The sequence below is a fragment of the Pavona decussata genome, unplaced genomic scaffold (genome assembly GCF_977016875.1).
Source record: "Pavona decussata unplaced genomic scaffold, jaPavDecu1.1 SCAFFOLD_53, whole genome shotgun sequence".
NCBI lineage: Eukaryota > Metazoa > Cnidaria > Anthozoa > Scleractinia > Agariciidae > Pavona > Pavona decussata.
In genome coordinates this window covers 5,411,517-5,431,139 of record NW_028145475.1, presented here as the reverse complement: position 1 = coordinate 5,431,139, position 19,623 = coordinate 5,411,517, and the positions used below count along the sequence as shown (strand labels likewise).

Here is a 19,623-nt window from a genome sequence, read left to right as displayed (position 1 = left end):
AGTTTCTTCTCACGATTAACTGAAGATGCATCGCCGAGAGGACGAAATGTTAGAAGGCAATTACGCTACCGACTTTTCACCTTATGCGACGTAAGTTGCGTGGCTTGATCACTTTTTTATTGGCCTACGTAAGTGTCATTTTCTTTTTTTATGATATTCCTCGCCGATTTCCCAACAAATCTGAGGCACGAATGCCTCATGTTTTTAATGCGGCTTCACCGCCTCAGTTTAGTCGGTCTCCTTCTCCATTTATGCCACCATTTGGAGCTTACTATCCACCCATGATGGCTCCCATACCAGTGCCTCCAGGTCCTTCAGAGCTGAGCAGCGACCCATGTCCGAACTCAGAAGGGTCTAAGCGCACAAGGGCCGACTGGAGCAGAGATGAAACTAGCGTATTGCTGGAGATTTGGGGTGCCCTTTACGATTCCCTGAAATCTGCTTCGACCGCTCCAAAAAAAAGTCTGTGGAGTCAAATTGTACAAAAATTTCGAGACAAGTGCTTCGATCTGGGGGTGTCAACAAACAAAAACCTGGATCAACTCAAGAAAAGAATGAACGTGGAATATGAATACCGCCAGGTGAGAACGAAAATGGCTTCCACTGGAGAAGAGGGCGCTAAGAAGCTCCAAAGTAACTGCGCGTTCTACGAGGAACTAGATGATATTCTAGGGACACGGGACGCTATTAACCCTAATTGCATGACCATAAGTTCTTCAAAGGTCATTCCAAAGAAGAAGTCTCCCTCAGCAGGACCAGTCTCGAAAGAGGGAGAAAACTCATCATCATAAGCGAGCTCTGATTCTCAGCAGCCTTGCACAAGTTCGGCCTCAGATGAATCACCACCGAAGTCGCAGCAAGTCCCACCAAAGACAAAAGGGAAAGCCCCTAAGTGCAAGAGAAAGGAGCCAAATGACCGAGATGAAGACCCCTACATGAAGGGAATATGTGACATGTGGCATATTTCCATGGAAAAGCAAGCCGAATGTTTCAACCGCAGCATGGAACTTCAGCAGGCTGCTATACAAAGCCAGACAGAGCAGACCAAGGCTCTTGTGTCAGGCCTAAAAGACATTTTAAAAGACTGTTTAAAAAGTGACTAAAAAGATGTTGCGTGCATTACCAGTTAATTTGAACATTTACATGTTCTGTTGTTGTTAGCTAGCTGGAATAGTAGAGTAACAGGCATTCAATCTTTTTGAGCATTTTATTGATTGTAACACAGCTTTTGGGAAAAAGAAATGAAAAATTTTAAAAATCAAGTTCAATAAATGTGCGTTTTATAAACATAAAGAAAAACATTGTCACGCCATTGAATTACAGTCCTTCATATGGTGCAATGAGGAAGGTGGCTGAATTAAAGTACACCCTGAGAAAGTAGATAATCAAGCATAGTTTAGCGTGTAGCTGATCCGTCTTGTGCTTCATCATCTTCATCTGCGTCGTTTTGTTCGTCCGGTAGTGGGCGATCCTCATCATCATCAACTGAATCCCCTTGCATTACGCAAAAATTATGTAAAACACATGCTGCTGTCACTCTTCGTGGTACAGAAGTGTGACTCTGTTCAATCTTTTTTAATAAAAGCCTCCAACGTCCTTTTAACAAGCTGAACGCCATCTCGATCACTGATCTCATTGCACTTAATTTTTTATTAAAGCGTCTTTTCTGAGGCGATAGGTGCCCTCTGTTTGGAAAGGGTTTTATTAGCCAGTTTTTCAAAGGATAAGCACTGTCACCTACTAGCACTGGCCTCAACAGTCCCCCATTAACCATTCTTGTAGGTGCTGATTAATTTCTACATTTTCTGCAAGGTCAAAAATTCCAGTCAGTCGTAGCACTCTTGCATCGTGAATACTACCAGGATAGCCCACTGCTACATGTTTTCTATGTGGCAGCCGTCAATTGCTCCTACAATTTGTGGAGACTTGTATTCTTCTTCACAGGTGTCCACCGCTTCTTGCACTTCGTCTTCAGTGTAAAGGAATCAAATAAAAAAGTTTTTTTTTTCGACACAAAGCTTCCTCGAACTCTTGACATATCACTTTAGCTGTAGATTTTCCCAGGCCAAACTGCAGTCTACATGACCTATAACTGTTTCCAGTAGAAAGTCTCCAAACACCAACAGCAACATGCTTCTCTACAGACACAGGCTTTCTCAATCTTGTTTCCTGTCTCGTCAGATCACCACGATAAATTCGGCAAAGCTCGTCAAATGTTTCACGTTCCATTCGAAAGTTTGGTTTCCAAAGAACATTCAGCCGAGGTGACGCTAGCATTACATCAAACCAGTTCTGCGGTCTTGGCCAGGCCCACACTCTTCTTTTTACCTGCCGAAAATTACCTCGTCTTCGGTGAACGCTCAAAAGTAGGGCGGTGAGAAAAAGCAGACTTTCACTCTCTTGAACAAAATCTTCCATCATTCTTTCACGAAGGAACGTAAGATTTTGTAAGGTTATTTGGCTGATCAACCTTTGCAAATTTAATAAACAGACAACAGTCGCAATTACAGCGATTTTACGGCTTCTTGGTTTCATTTTTATCTCAACTTCTTTGCTAAAATGGATCGTGACTACATCACCACATTTATGATGTTAGTTACCTTACCTGTCATTTTTATCGTTAATGATGACAGCTTTTCACGGAAAGAATTTGTCTTCTAGATATGTCTGAACGCTTAAGCGGACTTAGGGTGACTTGGCTTGACTTAGGCTAAGACAGACTTAGGCCCGGTTCATACATTGAATTTCTGCCATGTCGAATTCAATTCAATTAAGTGCGGCAGAAATGCGACTTTTGATTCCGACGTCGCACTTGTGCCGCACTTAATTCAGAGTCGATACTGCAGTGTCTATCAGTCAGGATAGTTCTAAAAACCTCAAAATAGTCTTTTAAAAACATTGGAGGGGATTCCTTTAAGCATTTGAAAGTTAAATTAATAGTATGCATGTCACGCCTCATAGACAAGGGAAGCCATTTTAAATTCTTCTCAGCGTCTGAATCTTTGGTCTTCAAGACAATCTTCGCTGTCCTTCTCCGTGCATGATCTAACCTATCACGTTCTATTTTGCCAATACTGCTCCATGCAACATCGCAATAAAAACAAGAGACTGATAAACCTTTTTGGCTGACTCAACAGTTAGATTGTTTCTAATTCTTCCGAGGACACCGATTCTTACCTTACTTGTATTTGGTATGTTAAAGTTTTTAAAGTTGTGAGCTGAAATCAGTTTTATTTTGCCTGCTTACTGTGATGTGACAAGAAAAATTCTTCTTTTTGTATCAGGGAAAGTTGGCAGTAATCTTAACCTGAACAACGTCCTTAAGCTATGTTCTCTCCCTATCTATTAAAAGCTTCAACAGTCTGTTCAGCAGGAATGAATTAACACCATTCTTAGGCAGCGTTCTGCATTCAGGGAGAATGTTGTCATCATACCAGATGACAAGGATCCATGTCAACCTACAGAACACCAACAAACCACGTCACGCATACACCTGCTGCACCAGATAACAAGGAGAATGCGTCCACACCAGCCTACAAACCACCAACAAAACATTTCATACACACACCTGCTGCACCAAAAACACAACACTGCCCCATGTCACCAGAGCACAGGCAAACACACCTTCACGTCATATGCACATATGCCACTGCATACCCCACCACCAACAAACCACAAGACAAGTACACTCATTAATATACATAAACATGCATCAAAACCCCATATTTCACCATTATCAAATCACAACATACAAATAGGCCTCATAAATCGCACAGACATTCACCACCCCACCTGTAAAGCACATTAATCACTTCTTCATAGTCACCTGACATTGAACCATTTGTGCACACACTAACACCATTATCTCATCCAATGCACCACTGTAGAAGTTTCAGACAGCACTTGCTTGATGATGACATTGGGGATTGTCTCTTGACTGCCCATCAGGTCCTGGAAAGGTTCCAAACAGTGAATTGGGCAGTAACTCAAACTGGGAATCATTGTCTGCCCACTTTACTTAAGAAATTGAGTGGCTCAAGGCAGAAGTGGATGGTCTCAGAAATGAGGTCAAAAGTCTTCGACCACTTGTGAAGCCAGACTGAGGATAGTTTTCTTCATGAAGTCATTCTAAATTGGTACAACTACAAATAAGGAAAAAATTAAGTTTAAATCCTCTTTTCAGCAGGGCATAACCCTTGCGAAATGAATTCTCAGAAACCTTGGAATTCCTAAGGATTTTTAGGAATTCTCTATAATTCCCAGACTTGCAAATCAGTATAAATCTAAGAGCTACAAATTTCTGCGAACAATTGGGAATCTCAAAAAACGTTATTTGGATTAACCAGGAATTCCTAACAATTCCTTTAACTGACAGAATTTCTATGGAAATTTACGAGAATGAATGAGAATTGTTATAAGAGGCGTCAATGAATGGGAATTCTGTGGAATATATGAGAACAAAAGAAATTGTACATCGATGGAATTAACCTAATATAAAATGAGTTGCTTTTCATGTCCAGTCAGGAGCCATGACAAATAAACTACTACAATACATAGGTACAATCAGTCAGGATGAATAGAATAACACTGTGTCAAAGTATACACTGTAGGCGATTCTTGAAACCACTGTTTTTAACTTAAAAGATCTGGTTTAATGATTATTTAAAAAAATCCACTTGTTTAAAACGTAATAGGAGTTATTATGTTCAAGTTCTAGTGACAGAATGAGAGAATAAAACCTCAATTTTATTAATTTTATTTCGACCAAATAAAAGCTTTTATGTCTCCCTCCTGGGTGCCTTCTCTATGAGGTTTTTCACAGGGGACAGGGGTGAGTTGATTGTGAGACAATGGCACAGGTTCCTCGTTTGAACCTTGGATCTTTACTAAAACAGATCACCATCGTATGATTATCACGAGACTCTCAGAATAATAACCTTTTTGCAACATCACGAGGCTTTTGGCCAAATGTTCACTCAACGTAAAAATGCTTAACCTCGCTTTCATAGTTAGGCAAAGACCCTTCATAAGAGGGCGTATCCATTAGTTCACCCCTCAGTCTGCAAGCCTTAAACTTCAGATTTCAGGAAAATCAAGTAATCAAGCCACCAACGTTACGTATATTCCTTTTATTCTTTATTCTTTTACGCTTTTTCATATTTTGCATTTGCTACCATGAATTGTCCTTACTTTGGAGCACTCATTTGTCCATCGTCTTAATGTATTTCTTTACCAAAGTGGCGACAGACGAACGGTTCCAGACTTTGACCTATCGTCAGTAGATCTTTCTTTGGTTGGTATTGGTGGCAGAACAGTCCCTAAGACACTACAATTTGACATTGTTAAAGTTAAAACTTTGAAGCCTGAAATTATCATCTTGGAGCTGGGATCCAGCGATCTGTGTTCTGTGGGGTGGCGCCCTAAATCAGTTGGCTTGGATATTGAGCACTTAGTATCTTTTCTGCACGATCATTGCAGCGCCGCCTTTGTAGTGGTTTGCCAAGTCATTCACACATCTAAAACGCCCACTCATATCCCTGACTACAATTTGAAAGTTGATGTTTTGAATCAGTATCTACAAGTGGAACCACTCATTTATGCGGACTTCTGGTATCACAAGGGGCTGCGTAATCCCAACATCCCTGCATTATGCCGTTATGGAGTACATCTCAATGATCAGGGCAATTATACCCTCTATCGGAGCTATCATGGTGCAATTTTGCTTGCCTTGAAACAAATTTCGGGTTGTGAGGGTCGTGAGGCAGTCTGACAGCTTCAAATGTGTCACTATCCACCAGACATTTACGTTTGCTCTGATTGATATCTGTTTTATGTTATTTACGACTGGTTTCGACACCATATCCGGCATATTTTGCATGTTCCTCGCCGCATCTCAATTATTGGGTTTGCTAAACATGTTGCCGATTTTTTCCTTAACTAAACCGGTTCCTTAACTTACTCGCTTGTCCTTTATTTCCTGAACATAAATGTTTTGTGGATGTGACCACCCCTTAAGCCACCCTCCCCCCCCCCCCTTTTACACCTTCGCTCTTTCTTAACTAGAATTAATCACTCACGTTTAGGCAAATACACTCTGATGACCCAAGGAAAGCGCTGCAGTCCTGCTACAGCCACGCCATCCATTGTGGGTAAAAAACCAAAAGCTGGAGTCTCCAAGTCTCCTGGTCATTCTTGTTCAAGGGCTCAAGTTACAGCCATAAACCACACCACTGGCTCTCATCCGAGCACACTAGCATGTCAACCAGTCATCCCGACCACATCATCTGCACCTACACCCGTGCCGTCCACTTCTTCCACATCCTCTAGCTCGGCAACGGCTAACCTGCTACCCGAACTAACATCCGCCATTTCAGCCACCATGGTCCAAAGCCTGAGGTCTGCTGGCTTACTTTCCCCCGAAGATACAGCCTTGGATCCTGCTGCTGCTGTACAGGGGTCACTGGCAGTGGTCGTCCAAGATATTACTGGTGAGGGCCAAATCGCTAATATGCAATTAGCTAACTCAATTATAGATCCTGGTAGTCTCGACAGTAATACAAGGCCTGAAAAGATCCATCAGTTGATTTCCGTTCCCTTGTCGAGTAAAGATCCAGACAAAATTCAGACAAAATTTTGGGCCAATGAATACATTGATCTTGGAACTTTGCTCTCCTCCCTTCCGGGGGATCCAGAATATAATATTACTGTTAAATCATCTTCTTTGTCTAACCATCCTATTGTCAGTCTTGAGCCTGCCCAGGTTTCCAAACGCATAGTGACCATTGATCAGTGGACCACTGCTTTTCCAACTTTCGCGGCGATTTACACAGTGCGCTTTCCAGATAGCGCCCCAGGTTTAATGAAATACAGTGCAACGGTGTGATCTGGCCTAAGAACGCTAATTGGCGTTATTATGACCAGAATTGTCCCTACTTGCATCAAAAATCCTTGCTTCCCTGGGAAGAGGGCGCCAGGAAAATCAAGCAATCAACCCATCTCCATCCCCGTCTTCTGCCCGTCTAATTATTGTATTTAATTTTCTAGCTTGCCTTTTTTCTGGCCTTCACCTTTGCTAGAGCTTTTAATACCTTATTGTTACCTCACCGCTTGTCAGATATTAGTTTAAGTTTTGTAGTTTTCAATTAAAAGTGGCCATTAACAATGGCCAAATTTTTATCCCAAAACGAAGTGAGTTTGTATTGTTTTTAAGGTTTTCTGAAGCGCTCTAGCAAACAAGCTTGGCTGTTGGCAATAAAAATTGATCTATTTAAATGTTGCTCGCAACTGCAGAGAGGAGACATAAATAGCTTTTTATACCCAGTCTGCAATCTGCAGTTCATCTTTTAAAGTAACTTTATAATTAAAAAAGCTCTTGATTTGATGAAAAATGAAATGCAATGTACATGTGATAAACGAAACATTAAAAAAAACGCTTTGTCCTGTGTCGCAAAGACAAAATTACAAATTCTAAACTACACTTTTAACTTAATGTCCATCCAGAATGAAGCTAATTATCCAGACTCCACTGAAATTCAGTAAGCGCACAATGCTTGGATTATCAGCATTTCCCTCAAGATAGAAGACTTTTTCACCAATTTCCTCAACTTTCGCCAGTTGATGTTCACCTCTGAAAATACAGTTAAAAATAACAGTAGATAAGGATTAAAGGAGCCTTTAAGATCTATACCATAATTATTAGTGGCAGGACTACAGATTTGATTTCAAGATGTATGCTGTAACTTTAAAGCACTCACCGATTAATTACAATTTAAATTTTAAAAAGTTGATCCAGTAAAGAGTCTTTTTTTCTTCTGTGTTGCTTTTGATCATAAAGGCACTCACGACCACCAGAAAGAAAAGGTCCTGATTTTTAACAAATTAATTTTAATTATGTTTTTATGCTTATCATGCTCAATATCGGTAATTACAATGGTTCATATCGTTGTTCAGTGGGTAGATGAGAACTCTGTAAGCATTATAAGAGAAAATCAAGTTATTCTCGCTGCTGAACAAGAGCTACAAGAGGGAATGGCCATCCAGGTCCAATTTGGCAAAAATTCCAAAGGGCGACTAGCCATGTTTAACGCAGTTGTTTTAAAAGTATTTGGTAAGTACAATAAGTTTCATTATTTGTGTATATATTTGTAGTATTTTGATACTTTAACCAGGTTCAACAAAAGGAAGACTTCGTGCATGATTTTCACTAGCTGCATCTACCCTTTAATACTTCTATTTATCGAATTAATACTGTAACTAGAACACACACAAATCAAACATTCTAGCTTAAAGTAAGCCAGTACACAGTTTCAAAAATGGTTATCAAGATAACCTTCGAAGAAAACAGGGGAATGCGAAAATGCCCGAATAGTTTTCAGGGGCGAATGACATTGCCACATACATGCATCTCATGATCTGTGTTCTTTGGTCAAAGTACAAAGGTCAAGTGAGTCTTAAATTCCACTTAATTTTTAGCTGTATGCCACGGATAACAATTAATATAATTTTATACGTAAATTAGTGCATTACTGTCCGGAAACTAGTATTGTAAAATGCAATGCATCTGATTTAAATTATTGTATGTTTTCCTGTTTTTCAGAAACAAGATCAGAGGCCATGGAGTACGAAAAAAACATTAGGGAGCTGAAACAATGACGGCAACAGCAACAAAACATCACCTGAATTGGGGGTCTGGGTCTGGCATGGAGTGAGGACGTGTCACTCGTTGCTCCCGCTATTTTCGAATTTTGCGAGTCCTATTTAGCTTTGTTATTCCTCTTTAATGGCCGAAAACACGCTTAACCGTTTAAACGAAAGATGAGAGGGAGCAGTAGTTTGGACAATGAAAGCCTTTCTCCCCAAGAGAAGAAACACAGCAGTGGCAAGTCTGCCTAGGATACGGCTTCCGATGTAACTAAAGTAATGTCGAAGCTGGGTGAAGTACTTAGCAAGCTTGATGAAATGGACAGGAAAGTTAAGGGAGTGTTAGAAAACATTACGGGACTTGAGAACACTATAAAGAGCGTTCAGTCAGATGTAGTCGCCCTAAATGACAGAGTTGCTTTAATCGAGAGCTCAGTAGACGAAATGGACAACGGAATGAAATTTATTAATTCTGAAGTGAACGAGCTGAAAGGCAAAACCGACACCAATCTTCAGGAGATTAAAGTGTTAGCACAGCATATCATGTACAAAGAGGTTTACAATCGAAGAGGAAACCTGCGCTTTCTTGGAATCCCCGCAAGCGACCCGAAAGTTAGATGGCACACGCGACGTGGAGTTTCAGAGGGTTCATCGAATGGGCAAAAAGAAACCTGGGGTACCTCGGCTGATTATCGCACGATTTCTCTGGTATCCCGACCGTGAACATGTTTTTAAGAGGGCGCTGGAGATGAAAGAAGACGTCGATGTCAAAATTTATGCTGATTTACCCAAAGAGATTCATGGGAGCAGGAAGAAGCAGTGGCCAAGGTTGAAATGCGCTAGAGAGCAAGGAAAATTGGCTTTCTTTTGTAAAAAGGAACCAGATGAATTGTACATAGATGGAGAGTATATCATCCCCTGAACATAGCTCCTTAAATACATAGATATATCGTATCATAAGAACCATATTTTGTACTATTCTCTTCTCTTTTTTCTTTTTGGTCATGAGGAATAATTATTTCTCGCTTCAAAATAGTGGTGGCTTCAAGAATTTACATAACAAACTACCGTACCAAATCCCATCAGGCTGCACATAGGTATCATTATCCGCAGCCTTTGTAATTTTTTATTGTATTCAGTGTTTATTGTAATACTTGTTTGTACGTTTAAGAACCTCTTTGTATTCACATATAGTCATATCCTTTGCAATGCAGGCGAAATTGTTTGCTTTAAAATATTTGACAGCGTACGAGAAAGAATATACGGATTTTAAATTGCTATCTTTAAATTGTCGAGGGATTCGTTCTCCGAAAAGAAGAAAAGCTCTCTTCATGTGGTTGAACAAGAAAAAGCATGACATAATTTTTCTCCAAGAAACCTACTGTACGGCAGAAATCGAGGATACGTGGAGGACACAATGGCAAGGTAAGATTTTCTTTTCACATGGTTCTAATCACAGCTGTGGAGTAATGATTCTAGTGAGAAATGACTTAGACTTTAACCTAAAGTGTGTTGAAATTCATGACAATGCCCGCTATATTATTATGCAAGCTAATGTGCAAAGTTCGGAATTTCTGTTTGTGAATGTTTACGCTCCGAATACAGTTCCGGAACAACGCTGTTTCTATGATAGACTCAATGAGAATATTGAACGTTTTGTAATAGATAATGAATATAAGATTGTAATTGGTGGAGACTTCCAACGTCGCGATTGATCCTGACCTTGACTGTTCGGGTGGTAATCAGACGAAAAAAGATTCAGTGAAAAATGTTCAAGACCTATGCTTAAGACTTCGATCTAGTAGATATCTGGAGAATAAGGAATCCTGAAACTAAGCACTTCACATGGAGGCAAAAAAATCCTTTTATTCAAAGAAGATTGGATTATTGGTTAACTAGCGATATCTGTCAGGAAGATATTGAAAAGACCGACATCATTCCATCAATAAAAAAAAAATAAGTAAAAAATAAAAAAAAATCATTCCATCAATTAACTCTGATAATTCAGCAGTTGTTCTCCACTTTAATAACATTGATATGCAAAAGCATGGCCCTTCTTTCTGGAAATTTAATGCCAGTCTAGTTGATGATGCTAATTTTGTCACTTTGATCAATGACAATGTGCCTATCTGGCCTCATGAATTTAAGGCAGTAACCGACAAGAGACTTTTGTGGGATTTAATTAATTACAGAATAAGGCAGGTTTCGATTAAGTACAGTAAAGAAAAAGCATTTAAAAGAAGGAAAAAGATCTCCGATATTGAAGCTTCCCTCAAGGCTTATGAGGAAAAATGTAGTAGCTGTCCATCCCCCGAGAGGTCCAAAGCAGGGTGGCAGTCCTGGAGTGAGGTGCGCACTGCAGCGCAAGACAGGAATCGCTGGAAAGCCTATGTGGAGGCCCTATGCGCCACCTTGGCACCAGGGGACAAGTAAAATAAAGTAAAGTCCATCCCCCGAAAACATTGAAAATTATGAAATCTTAAAATTAGAGTATGATGGCATTTATGACCAGTTATCAAGAGGTGCAATAATTCGATCAAAAGCGGCTTGGTACAAAAGCGGAGAAAAAAATAAATATTTTTTGAATCTGGAATCTTACAAAAAGGCCAAGAGTTCAGTCCGTAAAATCTTTAACAAGGATGGTATTTTGGTCACCGATCCAAAGACAGTTTTGAACGAGATTGAGAATTTCTGCTCCAACCTGTATAAAACTGACTCTCTTAACCCACCTGAGACTGTGCTAGACTCGTTCTTAAATAATCCAGAAATCCCTACGTTATCTCATGACAATGCTCAATCTTGCGAGGGGAAACTAACAGTGGCTGAATGTTTCAAGAGTCTACAGTTATTTGAAAATAACAAATCACCAGGCAATGATGGAATAACGGCTGAATTTTACAAGGCTTTCTGGCACACTGTAGGCAATTTACTAGTAGATAGTCTAAAGTTCTCCTATGACTGCGGAGAGCTTTCTAACACACAAAAACAAGAGATTATTACATTAATCGAGAAAAAGGATAAAGATCGGAGAGACATTTCCAACTGGAGACCAATATCGCTTATTAACGTTGATGTCAAAATAGGTTCAAAGGCTATTGCTAAGAGATTGGAGAATGTTCTGCCAAGCATTATACACCACAATCAGTCCGCATACGTTAAAGGTAGAACTATTTTTGATGCCGTTAGAACCATTGAAGCTATCATGGATTATACAGAAAGATACAAAATCAGCGGGAAAATGATTTGCATCGATTTTAAGAAAGCTTTTGATTCAGTCAGTAGGACATTTTTGCGTCGTACTCTTTCGGCTTTCTGTTTCGGACCATCGTTTATTCAGTGGATTCATACATTCGAGAAAAACATCTCCAGTTGTATCATGAATAACGACTTTTCTACAGCGCTTTTCGATGTTCAACGTGGCGTAAGGCAGGGAGATCCCCTTTCTGCCTATTTGTTCATCATGGTCTTGGAGATTCTAAGTGTTAGTATACGTAGTGACCAAGACATTGAAGGTATATTCGTAGATAAAGAAGAGATAAAAGTCGGATTGTTCGCAGATGACCTGACTGCTTTCTTGAGAAATGATATCTCTCTTTTAAACTTTTTACGCTGTGTAGACAATTTCGGAGCTTGTTCTGGCCTTAATATAAATTACGACAAATCTGAAATTTTGTTACTGGGAAATCTCACTAATTCTGCATTAGAGTATACTCTTCTCCAAAATATCGCGGTTAAAAAATCTGTTGAGATTCTTCGTGTCCACTTTACTTATATTCATATTGCGAAACGTAAACTGAATTTTGACGATTTGATTATTTTAATCAAAGAAAAGTTAAAAATGTGAAGGTGGAGAGATCTCACAATAATTGATAGAATCCAACTTGTCAAGACTTTTATTATCCCAATTTTCTTATTTCGGGCGAGTTTATCATGCGTAGACAAAGAATTTATGAATGATGTGAACTAAATTATTTTTGAGTTCATTTGGAAAGGCAAGGATAAAGTTAAACGTTCAGCCCTTATTAGTGACATCGAATATGGAGGACTTAAAGTCCCACATCTAGATTCCATAATTGAAGCTCAAAGAATAATGTGCTGTAAAAAATTTGCATCTGTCGAGCCAAGAAGCTGGAAAACAATTCTTTTGCACTATCTCAGACCTGTTGGTGGTAAACTTATCCTTGGCTGCAACTTTGATGTAACGAAATTACCTCTCAAACTCCCACCCTTCTATGAAGACTGTCTAAAATGCTTTGCCAAATGCTCTGTAGAAAACCAAGACAGCTTACAACATTATGAAGATGCCAATCTCTCAAGGATTATATTATGGAATAACAAATTCATTCGTATTAATGGAAAATCTGTATACAATAGAAGGTTAGCCAATGCAGGCATAATTAGATTAGGGGATTTAATTACGGAGAACAATGATATTGCCACAAATTTTAGAGTAAGGGAGCTTAATATGTCACCATTAGATGCTTTTAATATTGCTTCTTTGATTGATGCACTTCCGGTACAATGGCGTCAATCCTTAAGAACCTCTATGTCTACCATTAATGAGCCTTTCATCTTAGAAAATTACATTCTCCTATCTTTAAATGGACAGAATGTTTCAATAAATAAAGCTGTATCAAAGATTATATATAAAGAACTACGAGATAGAATCATTACTCCACCGACTGCTTAATTTAAATATAATGCTCAATTTGCAGATGATGAGTTAGATTGGAGAAAGATATACAGCTTACCACACCGGGTGGCGCTGGATACTAAGTCGCGCGAATTTCAGTACAAACTTTTGAACAGGTGTCTCGCCACGAATATGTTCTTTAGTAAAATCAGCATTGTAGCATCTCTGTTGTGTTCTTTCTGTGGTGTAATGGACGAATCCCTCAAGCATATTTTTGTATCTTGTCACTATACTGAGAAGTTTTGGGCAGAAGTAATAAAATGGTTAGGTGATCATGATGTTAACATAGAATTGCTTTCTGTTAAAGACATGTTAGGTATTTTAGTGTGTAAAGATTATCTGTTTATCAATCACATGCTGTTACTTACGAAACGGCATATATACTCATCACGATGCAAAAAAGTCATACCATCTTTCAGAGTGTTTACTGCGAAGATTAAGTTGGTTTTCCAGCTTGAGACAACAATCGCCAGATCAGAAAATAAACTCCCCACCCATCTAGTAAAATGAGGCAATACAATAAGGAGAACGCTACTAACATTTCTTACAATACTCACAATACTAACCACAATAACTATATCTACATCGTTAACAATACTTACTATACTTACAATACTAAAATAACTTACATCCTGTCCATCCAAAAAAAAAGAAAGAAAAATACACTAATTTGAGTCTAGACAGGAAATAGATTGTAAATTGGTAGAAACAACAATAATTGTAATACAGGATGGTGTGATAGAAGTGCGACCGGTAACTGAGGAAACTTTTTTCATAATTCTGTTTAATACTGACCAGATAATTAATGTGAGACACCAACGGAAAATTTCACAACACTCATAAGTGCAATATTATTATGAGTGCTGTAAAAAGCTCAACATGCTTATTTTTAACAAGAAATATAATAGGAAATATCAAGACCTTTATTGGTCATGCATGTTTTCACAAGTTTGCTATTGGGACAATAATTGTTGCAAATCATGGTGTTATGAAGTTTGAACAGAAATTATACCTTTGTCGGACTCATTTAAAAATAAAGTCAGAAACCATTTGAGTTTTTTAGTATACTGTATGGAGATACACAATAATAAAATTTTTTAATAGAGAAATACACAACATTTTATTGCTATTGTTGTTACTACAGCAGTACTGCAGTAATATTTTTGTAAGGTCAGCGGATGCATGTCCCCAATTTGCTTGGTGACCGCTCTTCCTGGCTCGTAGCCGCTATGTTTTCGTTTTCATCACGAGTGTGATTTTGTTTGGTCTTTATCCGTGTAATCTTTCATCATCCACATGTGTGAAAGGCCGTCTGAGTTGTTATCTTAAGTAAAAGGCTTTACGAATAACAATCAGTCTTGCTTGTCGAAACTCCTTCGGATGTTATAAGTTTGATGTGCGCAGGCAGGCACAATAACAACTCACGGAAGATGCGGTTGAAATAACAAGTCCAGTTGTGGTTCTTAGTGAAGTTTAATTCTACCGTAATGACTTTGTTGCTGGCAGTGACAACTTCGTAATGGATGCTGAAGAAGACGTTTGCGAGAATTCATCGCGTTTAATTGTTAAACTTACGGAGTTAACGGAGGGTGCCGAAGTTGAGGCATTTAGTGAACTGGAAAATGGTGAGCAAATGGTTGAAGTTCGTAGCAGAAAGCTAACTGAAAAGGGTCGGTACTATGAAACTGAAATCAAAGTTCAATCATTCAAGTCTAAAAGGTCTACGTTTACAGGAACACTAAGGAATACGTTGTTGATTCGAGGACAGTGTAATGAATTATCAACTTGGAAGCAGGAATTTAGTAGAGCTCAAGTTCTGTGGAGTGAATTCACGCATGCGTATAACGAAATCAGAGAAGTTGTTCAAGATGAGGAGTTAGCGAACGTGAGGTACATCTGGGAGCAAGCTGGTGGTGAGTGGTCTAGTTTTGAAAGGGATGTGAGGGATGAAATTAGATACTTGGAACAAACAGCACTGGACTCTGGTTCTGTCAATTCTAAGGGTTCCAAGAAGAGTAAATTGACCAAAACCAAAATCAAGTGTGGATACTGTACTTTCAACCAAGGTAGATAAGTACAAGCTACAACAGGAAGAAGCGGCCTTAAAGGTCAAGTTAGCGTTTGTGGAGCAAGAAAAAGCTGTAAAACTAGAGAGAGAAGTTAATGCAGGAACAAAAACTGGAAGAGCTCAGACTGAAGATGGAGCTTGAACTAAGCAGAGCCAAGTTAAGTGTATGCGAAGAGATTGAAAAGGAGCAAACACCATCGCTTCAGGATGAAGACTTAGCTACTCTTCCTTCTTATAGTAAGGGCGAAGGAGTTAAAAGGTTCTTACAATCTCTTCCAGTACCTACCAGTGCTAATGTGGTCTCCACGTCAGTTCAGTCCCACACCCAAGTTTCTCTAGCGACAGTTTTAACAACTACATCCACACCTAAGTCAACCACACGTAGTTTGCGGGCAACAGCTCCATCGTTCTCTCCAGCAGCTGTAACAAACTCAGTATTCACTGTTCGCCATTTTGAACATAGTCATAGCCTTCCCACTCAGGGAGAAGTGCCTAGTTCTCAAACTGTCACACCAACAAGAGGTGATCCTCCTGTAACTATTCCTTTTAGTAGTCCATCACCAATTATGTCAGCAGTTGTTGCATCACCTTCAAGCTATCAGTCTGTTCATCCTCAAGGTCAAGCAAACTCTTTCAGTGAAGGTAGGTAGGTAGGAAGGTAGCATCATCACTAAGAAAAATGTATTGACAAGTTAACTGAAGCTAACTTAGAATAAAGTACTGTGAGCAAACAATAGTTTGTTTCTGGACAGCTTCCAAAGATTACCATTCCAATTTTTAGCGGTGACCCCCTGCAATTCCCAGTTTGGAAAAGTGCCTTCAATGCTCTAATTAACTCGAGACCATTAGAGGCAGACATCAAGTTCAATATGTTGAATCAGTATGTATCAGGAAAGCCAAAACAAGTTGTGGAACACTATCTTCTGATCAGAACAGAAGATGCTTACAAGAAAGCCAAGTCCGTACTGCAGGAAAGATATGGAAATTGCAATGTTGTTAGCACAGCCTTCATCAACAAGTTAGATAAATGGCCAAAGATAGGTCCTAAGGATGCTGTTGCTCTGAGAGAATATTCTGATCTTCCTGATAAAGTCTTAGCTGCCAAGGAAAACATTCCAGCACTTTCTGTACTGGATTATGCAAAAGAAAACGTGAAGCTATGTGCTAAACTTCCCCACTACTTAGAGACTAAATGGAGGGATGCAGTTAATCATTGGAGACACCCACGGTGAAGCTAGTTACCCTACCTTTCTCAAGTTTGCGGGTTTCATCAGGGATGCAGAAGCTAAGGTGAACATTCCAGAGTTGGAAAGCCTGCCTGCATCTAGCAGTCCAAGTTTTAACAGCAGATAGAAAAACAGGGGCAGTTCCCTTGCCACATCCGTCTCGGACCATTTTCTTCCAAATCCTTTCAGTACAAATTGCGTTCTTCCACCGTTTTTTATTCAGACCGCTTTGCACGAGTGGATGTGCCAAAGTCACCATTTAACAACCTGTGTGCAGGCTCTACCTTCCCCAAGGGGCAGACTTCTACTGGGGATTCACAACAGCTTAAGATCAATTCACTATAAATAATCATGTTTTATTGGTTGGTATTGCTTTCTTTTACTAGCCAAATTCCACAAGCTTACTGTAATGGCAAGAGACGTTGCTCACAGGGTCCAGAGGAGATGTGTTTGTCGTTAGATTCTGTATACCGCAAACCAAGAGCTGAGGGCTCGCAAGATTCGCTTACAGTATAAAATACGGAAAAGGAGGAAACAAATTTGGGGCCGATTTTCGAATCCCTGAAACTCAAATGGAATTGAATCAAATTGCCTGATTTTACTAACCTCATCTACAATTGTTATGTACTTGCCAAATACTGTAGGAAAACGGCATAAGAAAGCGTTCAAATTCATTTTCGGCGACTGAAATTTACAGATTCGAGGGAGCGCTTTTATTCGGTGTGCACTGCAACACATGGTGACGGAAATGACGCGGTAAAGTAAATGTGCGCAAGATCGGAAGTAAATTAAGAGAATTGACATGCGCAATTGCTTGAATTTGTCAGTCACATGGAAAGATTTTCCCGGTAGCAAGTACGATTTCACAGAATTTTGGCAAGTAGTTCAAGGTTAAAGGTTTTAGTTATTGTTGTGCAGCAGTGTCAATTGATGGCCTGTGAGGCTGTTTCAGATGGCTATTCAGCCGATCCTGGCGACGTCGATAAGAGGTGAGACTGATGTTTTAGCTTATTTTTTAGAAGATGCCTAGTTAACCCTTTGAGTTGGTGACAGGGAAGGTTGATGTTGTACACATCACGTTATAGAAAGTATTTGAAATGTTTTTGATGGTAAACGATTGCCAAGCCAGAGTTGACCCCAGATAGACAAAGAGCTATTGTTTACGTTGATTCTATCGCTCGTTCGTCGTTTGTGCTTATTTCAGTGGTTCACTGTCTATTTCTTATTTAAAAACCTGTGTTGGCTTCCACGTATTTTTTCGTTTTTTCAATTGATAACTGTATTCCATCGGACAACTGAGCGTACATGCGAATGTGTTTAAATTTCAATTCGTTAACCTTTTAGTTAATATGGAAATGTGCTCTCTTCTATCTTGCCACGTTCTTTTTAAGAGGAGTCTTTTAATTGATAAAATTGTCGATGTAATTGTATCCTTTATCATGTTTTTCTTTTTTGATGCAGTGAATTTTCAGTATCAGAAATAGGATGCTTTTTTTCTTTCTTATACAGTGCTGCTTGCAACCTCAGCGAACAACAGCAAATAATTTTGGATCTAGTGAGCAAGGGACACAATGTACACTTTGGTGGGATAGCCGGCTGTGGAAAAAGCTTTGGTGCTCGCCAAATTTTGGAAGTCTTAACTAAGAAAAAAATAGAGATTGCCTGTACTTGCACAACAGGAATTGCTTGTACTCTATATGAGAGGTGTTCAGCAACGATAATTCATTCTTTTGCTGGGATAGGTCAATGCCGAGGGTCAAAGGAAATGTTGCTGGGAAATGTCCTGGCAGACAACGAATGTGTAAGGAGACGGAGAGAGTCAGAGGTACTCTTTATAGATGAAATTTCTATGTTGAGCCAAAGAATTCTCGAAATCATAAATTATGTGGCTCAGAATGTTCGTAACTCAGAGTATCTTTTTGGGGGGCTCCAGCTTGTGGCCTTTGGGGATTTTTTAAAGCTCCCTCCTGTGCCAAATACTGTAGACGATGGAAAATATGCCTTTGAGAGTGCTGTGTGGGACTTGACTTTCCCTCATCAAGTAATACTGGAAGCACGTTTCCGTGCTAAAAATGATAAGGAATTCAAGAACCTTTTGAGGGAAATTTCCAGGGGTCAGTGCAGTGAGCAGTCTGCAGAAATAATTCAAAGTCTGTCTCGGCCACTCAATCCAAGTGATTCTGGACTTTCATATATTCCAAAGGTGTACCCTCTGAATGAGGATGTAGATTTTGCAAATATGTGTGTGCTGGAAACTACCCGGTGAGCAGATTCTGTTTGAGGCAACCAATGTTGGAGACAAGAGGCTTTTAAACAAAGGATTAATTGCAAGTGAGAAGTTGGTGTTAAAGGTTGGGGCAAAAGTGATGTTTATTAATAATATAAATGACCGGATTAAAAATGGTGTTCAAGGCACCATGACATCATTTTTGAATGGCCTTCCAGTTGTAGCTACTGAATCAGAAAGCCTCTTAGTAGTAGTTGTAAATTTGAAATCACATAAGTCGCAATGGGTCATGAACGGAGCCATTTTGCAAATGTGAATTGCATTCTCCGCGTGTCACTACTTCTTCTGATTATCCATCAACCAAAGTCAACGTTGGATGTTACTAACCAGAAATTCACCCACAGGTCACGGAGGGGCCAAACAAAGGAATTATTCTTAAACAATAATGGTTGTGCGAAGATCATGTATTTCGTGTGTGCACCTCGTGATGACAATAGATCGTTTTTGAGTAACAGTCTTGCCAGCGTTAAGATGGATGCGGGTGAAGAAAAGGAGAAGGCGAGAAGCCGTTATTACAAAAATCTTTGGAAGGAACAAAAGAAAGGTAGAAGGGAGAGAAAGAGCGAAGAAGAACGGGTCAAACAAGAGGAGGTGCGTAGAAGTCAATTTCAGGAATTGGTAAACAACATTAAAAGGAAAGTCGAGGCGGAGGAGGAACCAGGAGATCAAGAGGTGGAAATGTTCGATCCGCAGATGATAGAAGAAGCTA

At 39.5% G+C, this 19,623-nt stretch overlaps 1 protein-coding gene across 1 annotated transcript; it reads left to right on the top strand.

The window, feature by feature from the left end:
- Positions 1-17,514: 17,514 nt before the first annotated feature.
- On the top strand, positions 17,515-19,097 carry LOC146480704 (uncharacterized). Its single transcript, XM_085109899.1, has 2 exons — positions 17,515-17,616; positions 18,137-19,097. The coding sequence occupies exons 1-2, from the start codon at positions 17,558-17,560 to the stop codon at positions 18,891-18,893; spliced, it is 816 nt and encodes a 271-aa protein (XP_084966025.1). The 5' UTR covers positions 17,515-17,557; the 3' UTR covers positions 18,894-19,097.
- The last annotated feature ends 526 nt before the right edge of the window (positions 19,098-19,623 follow it).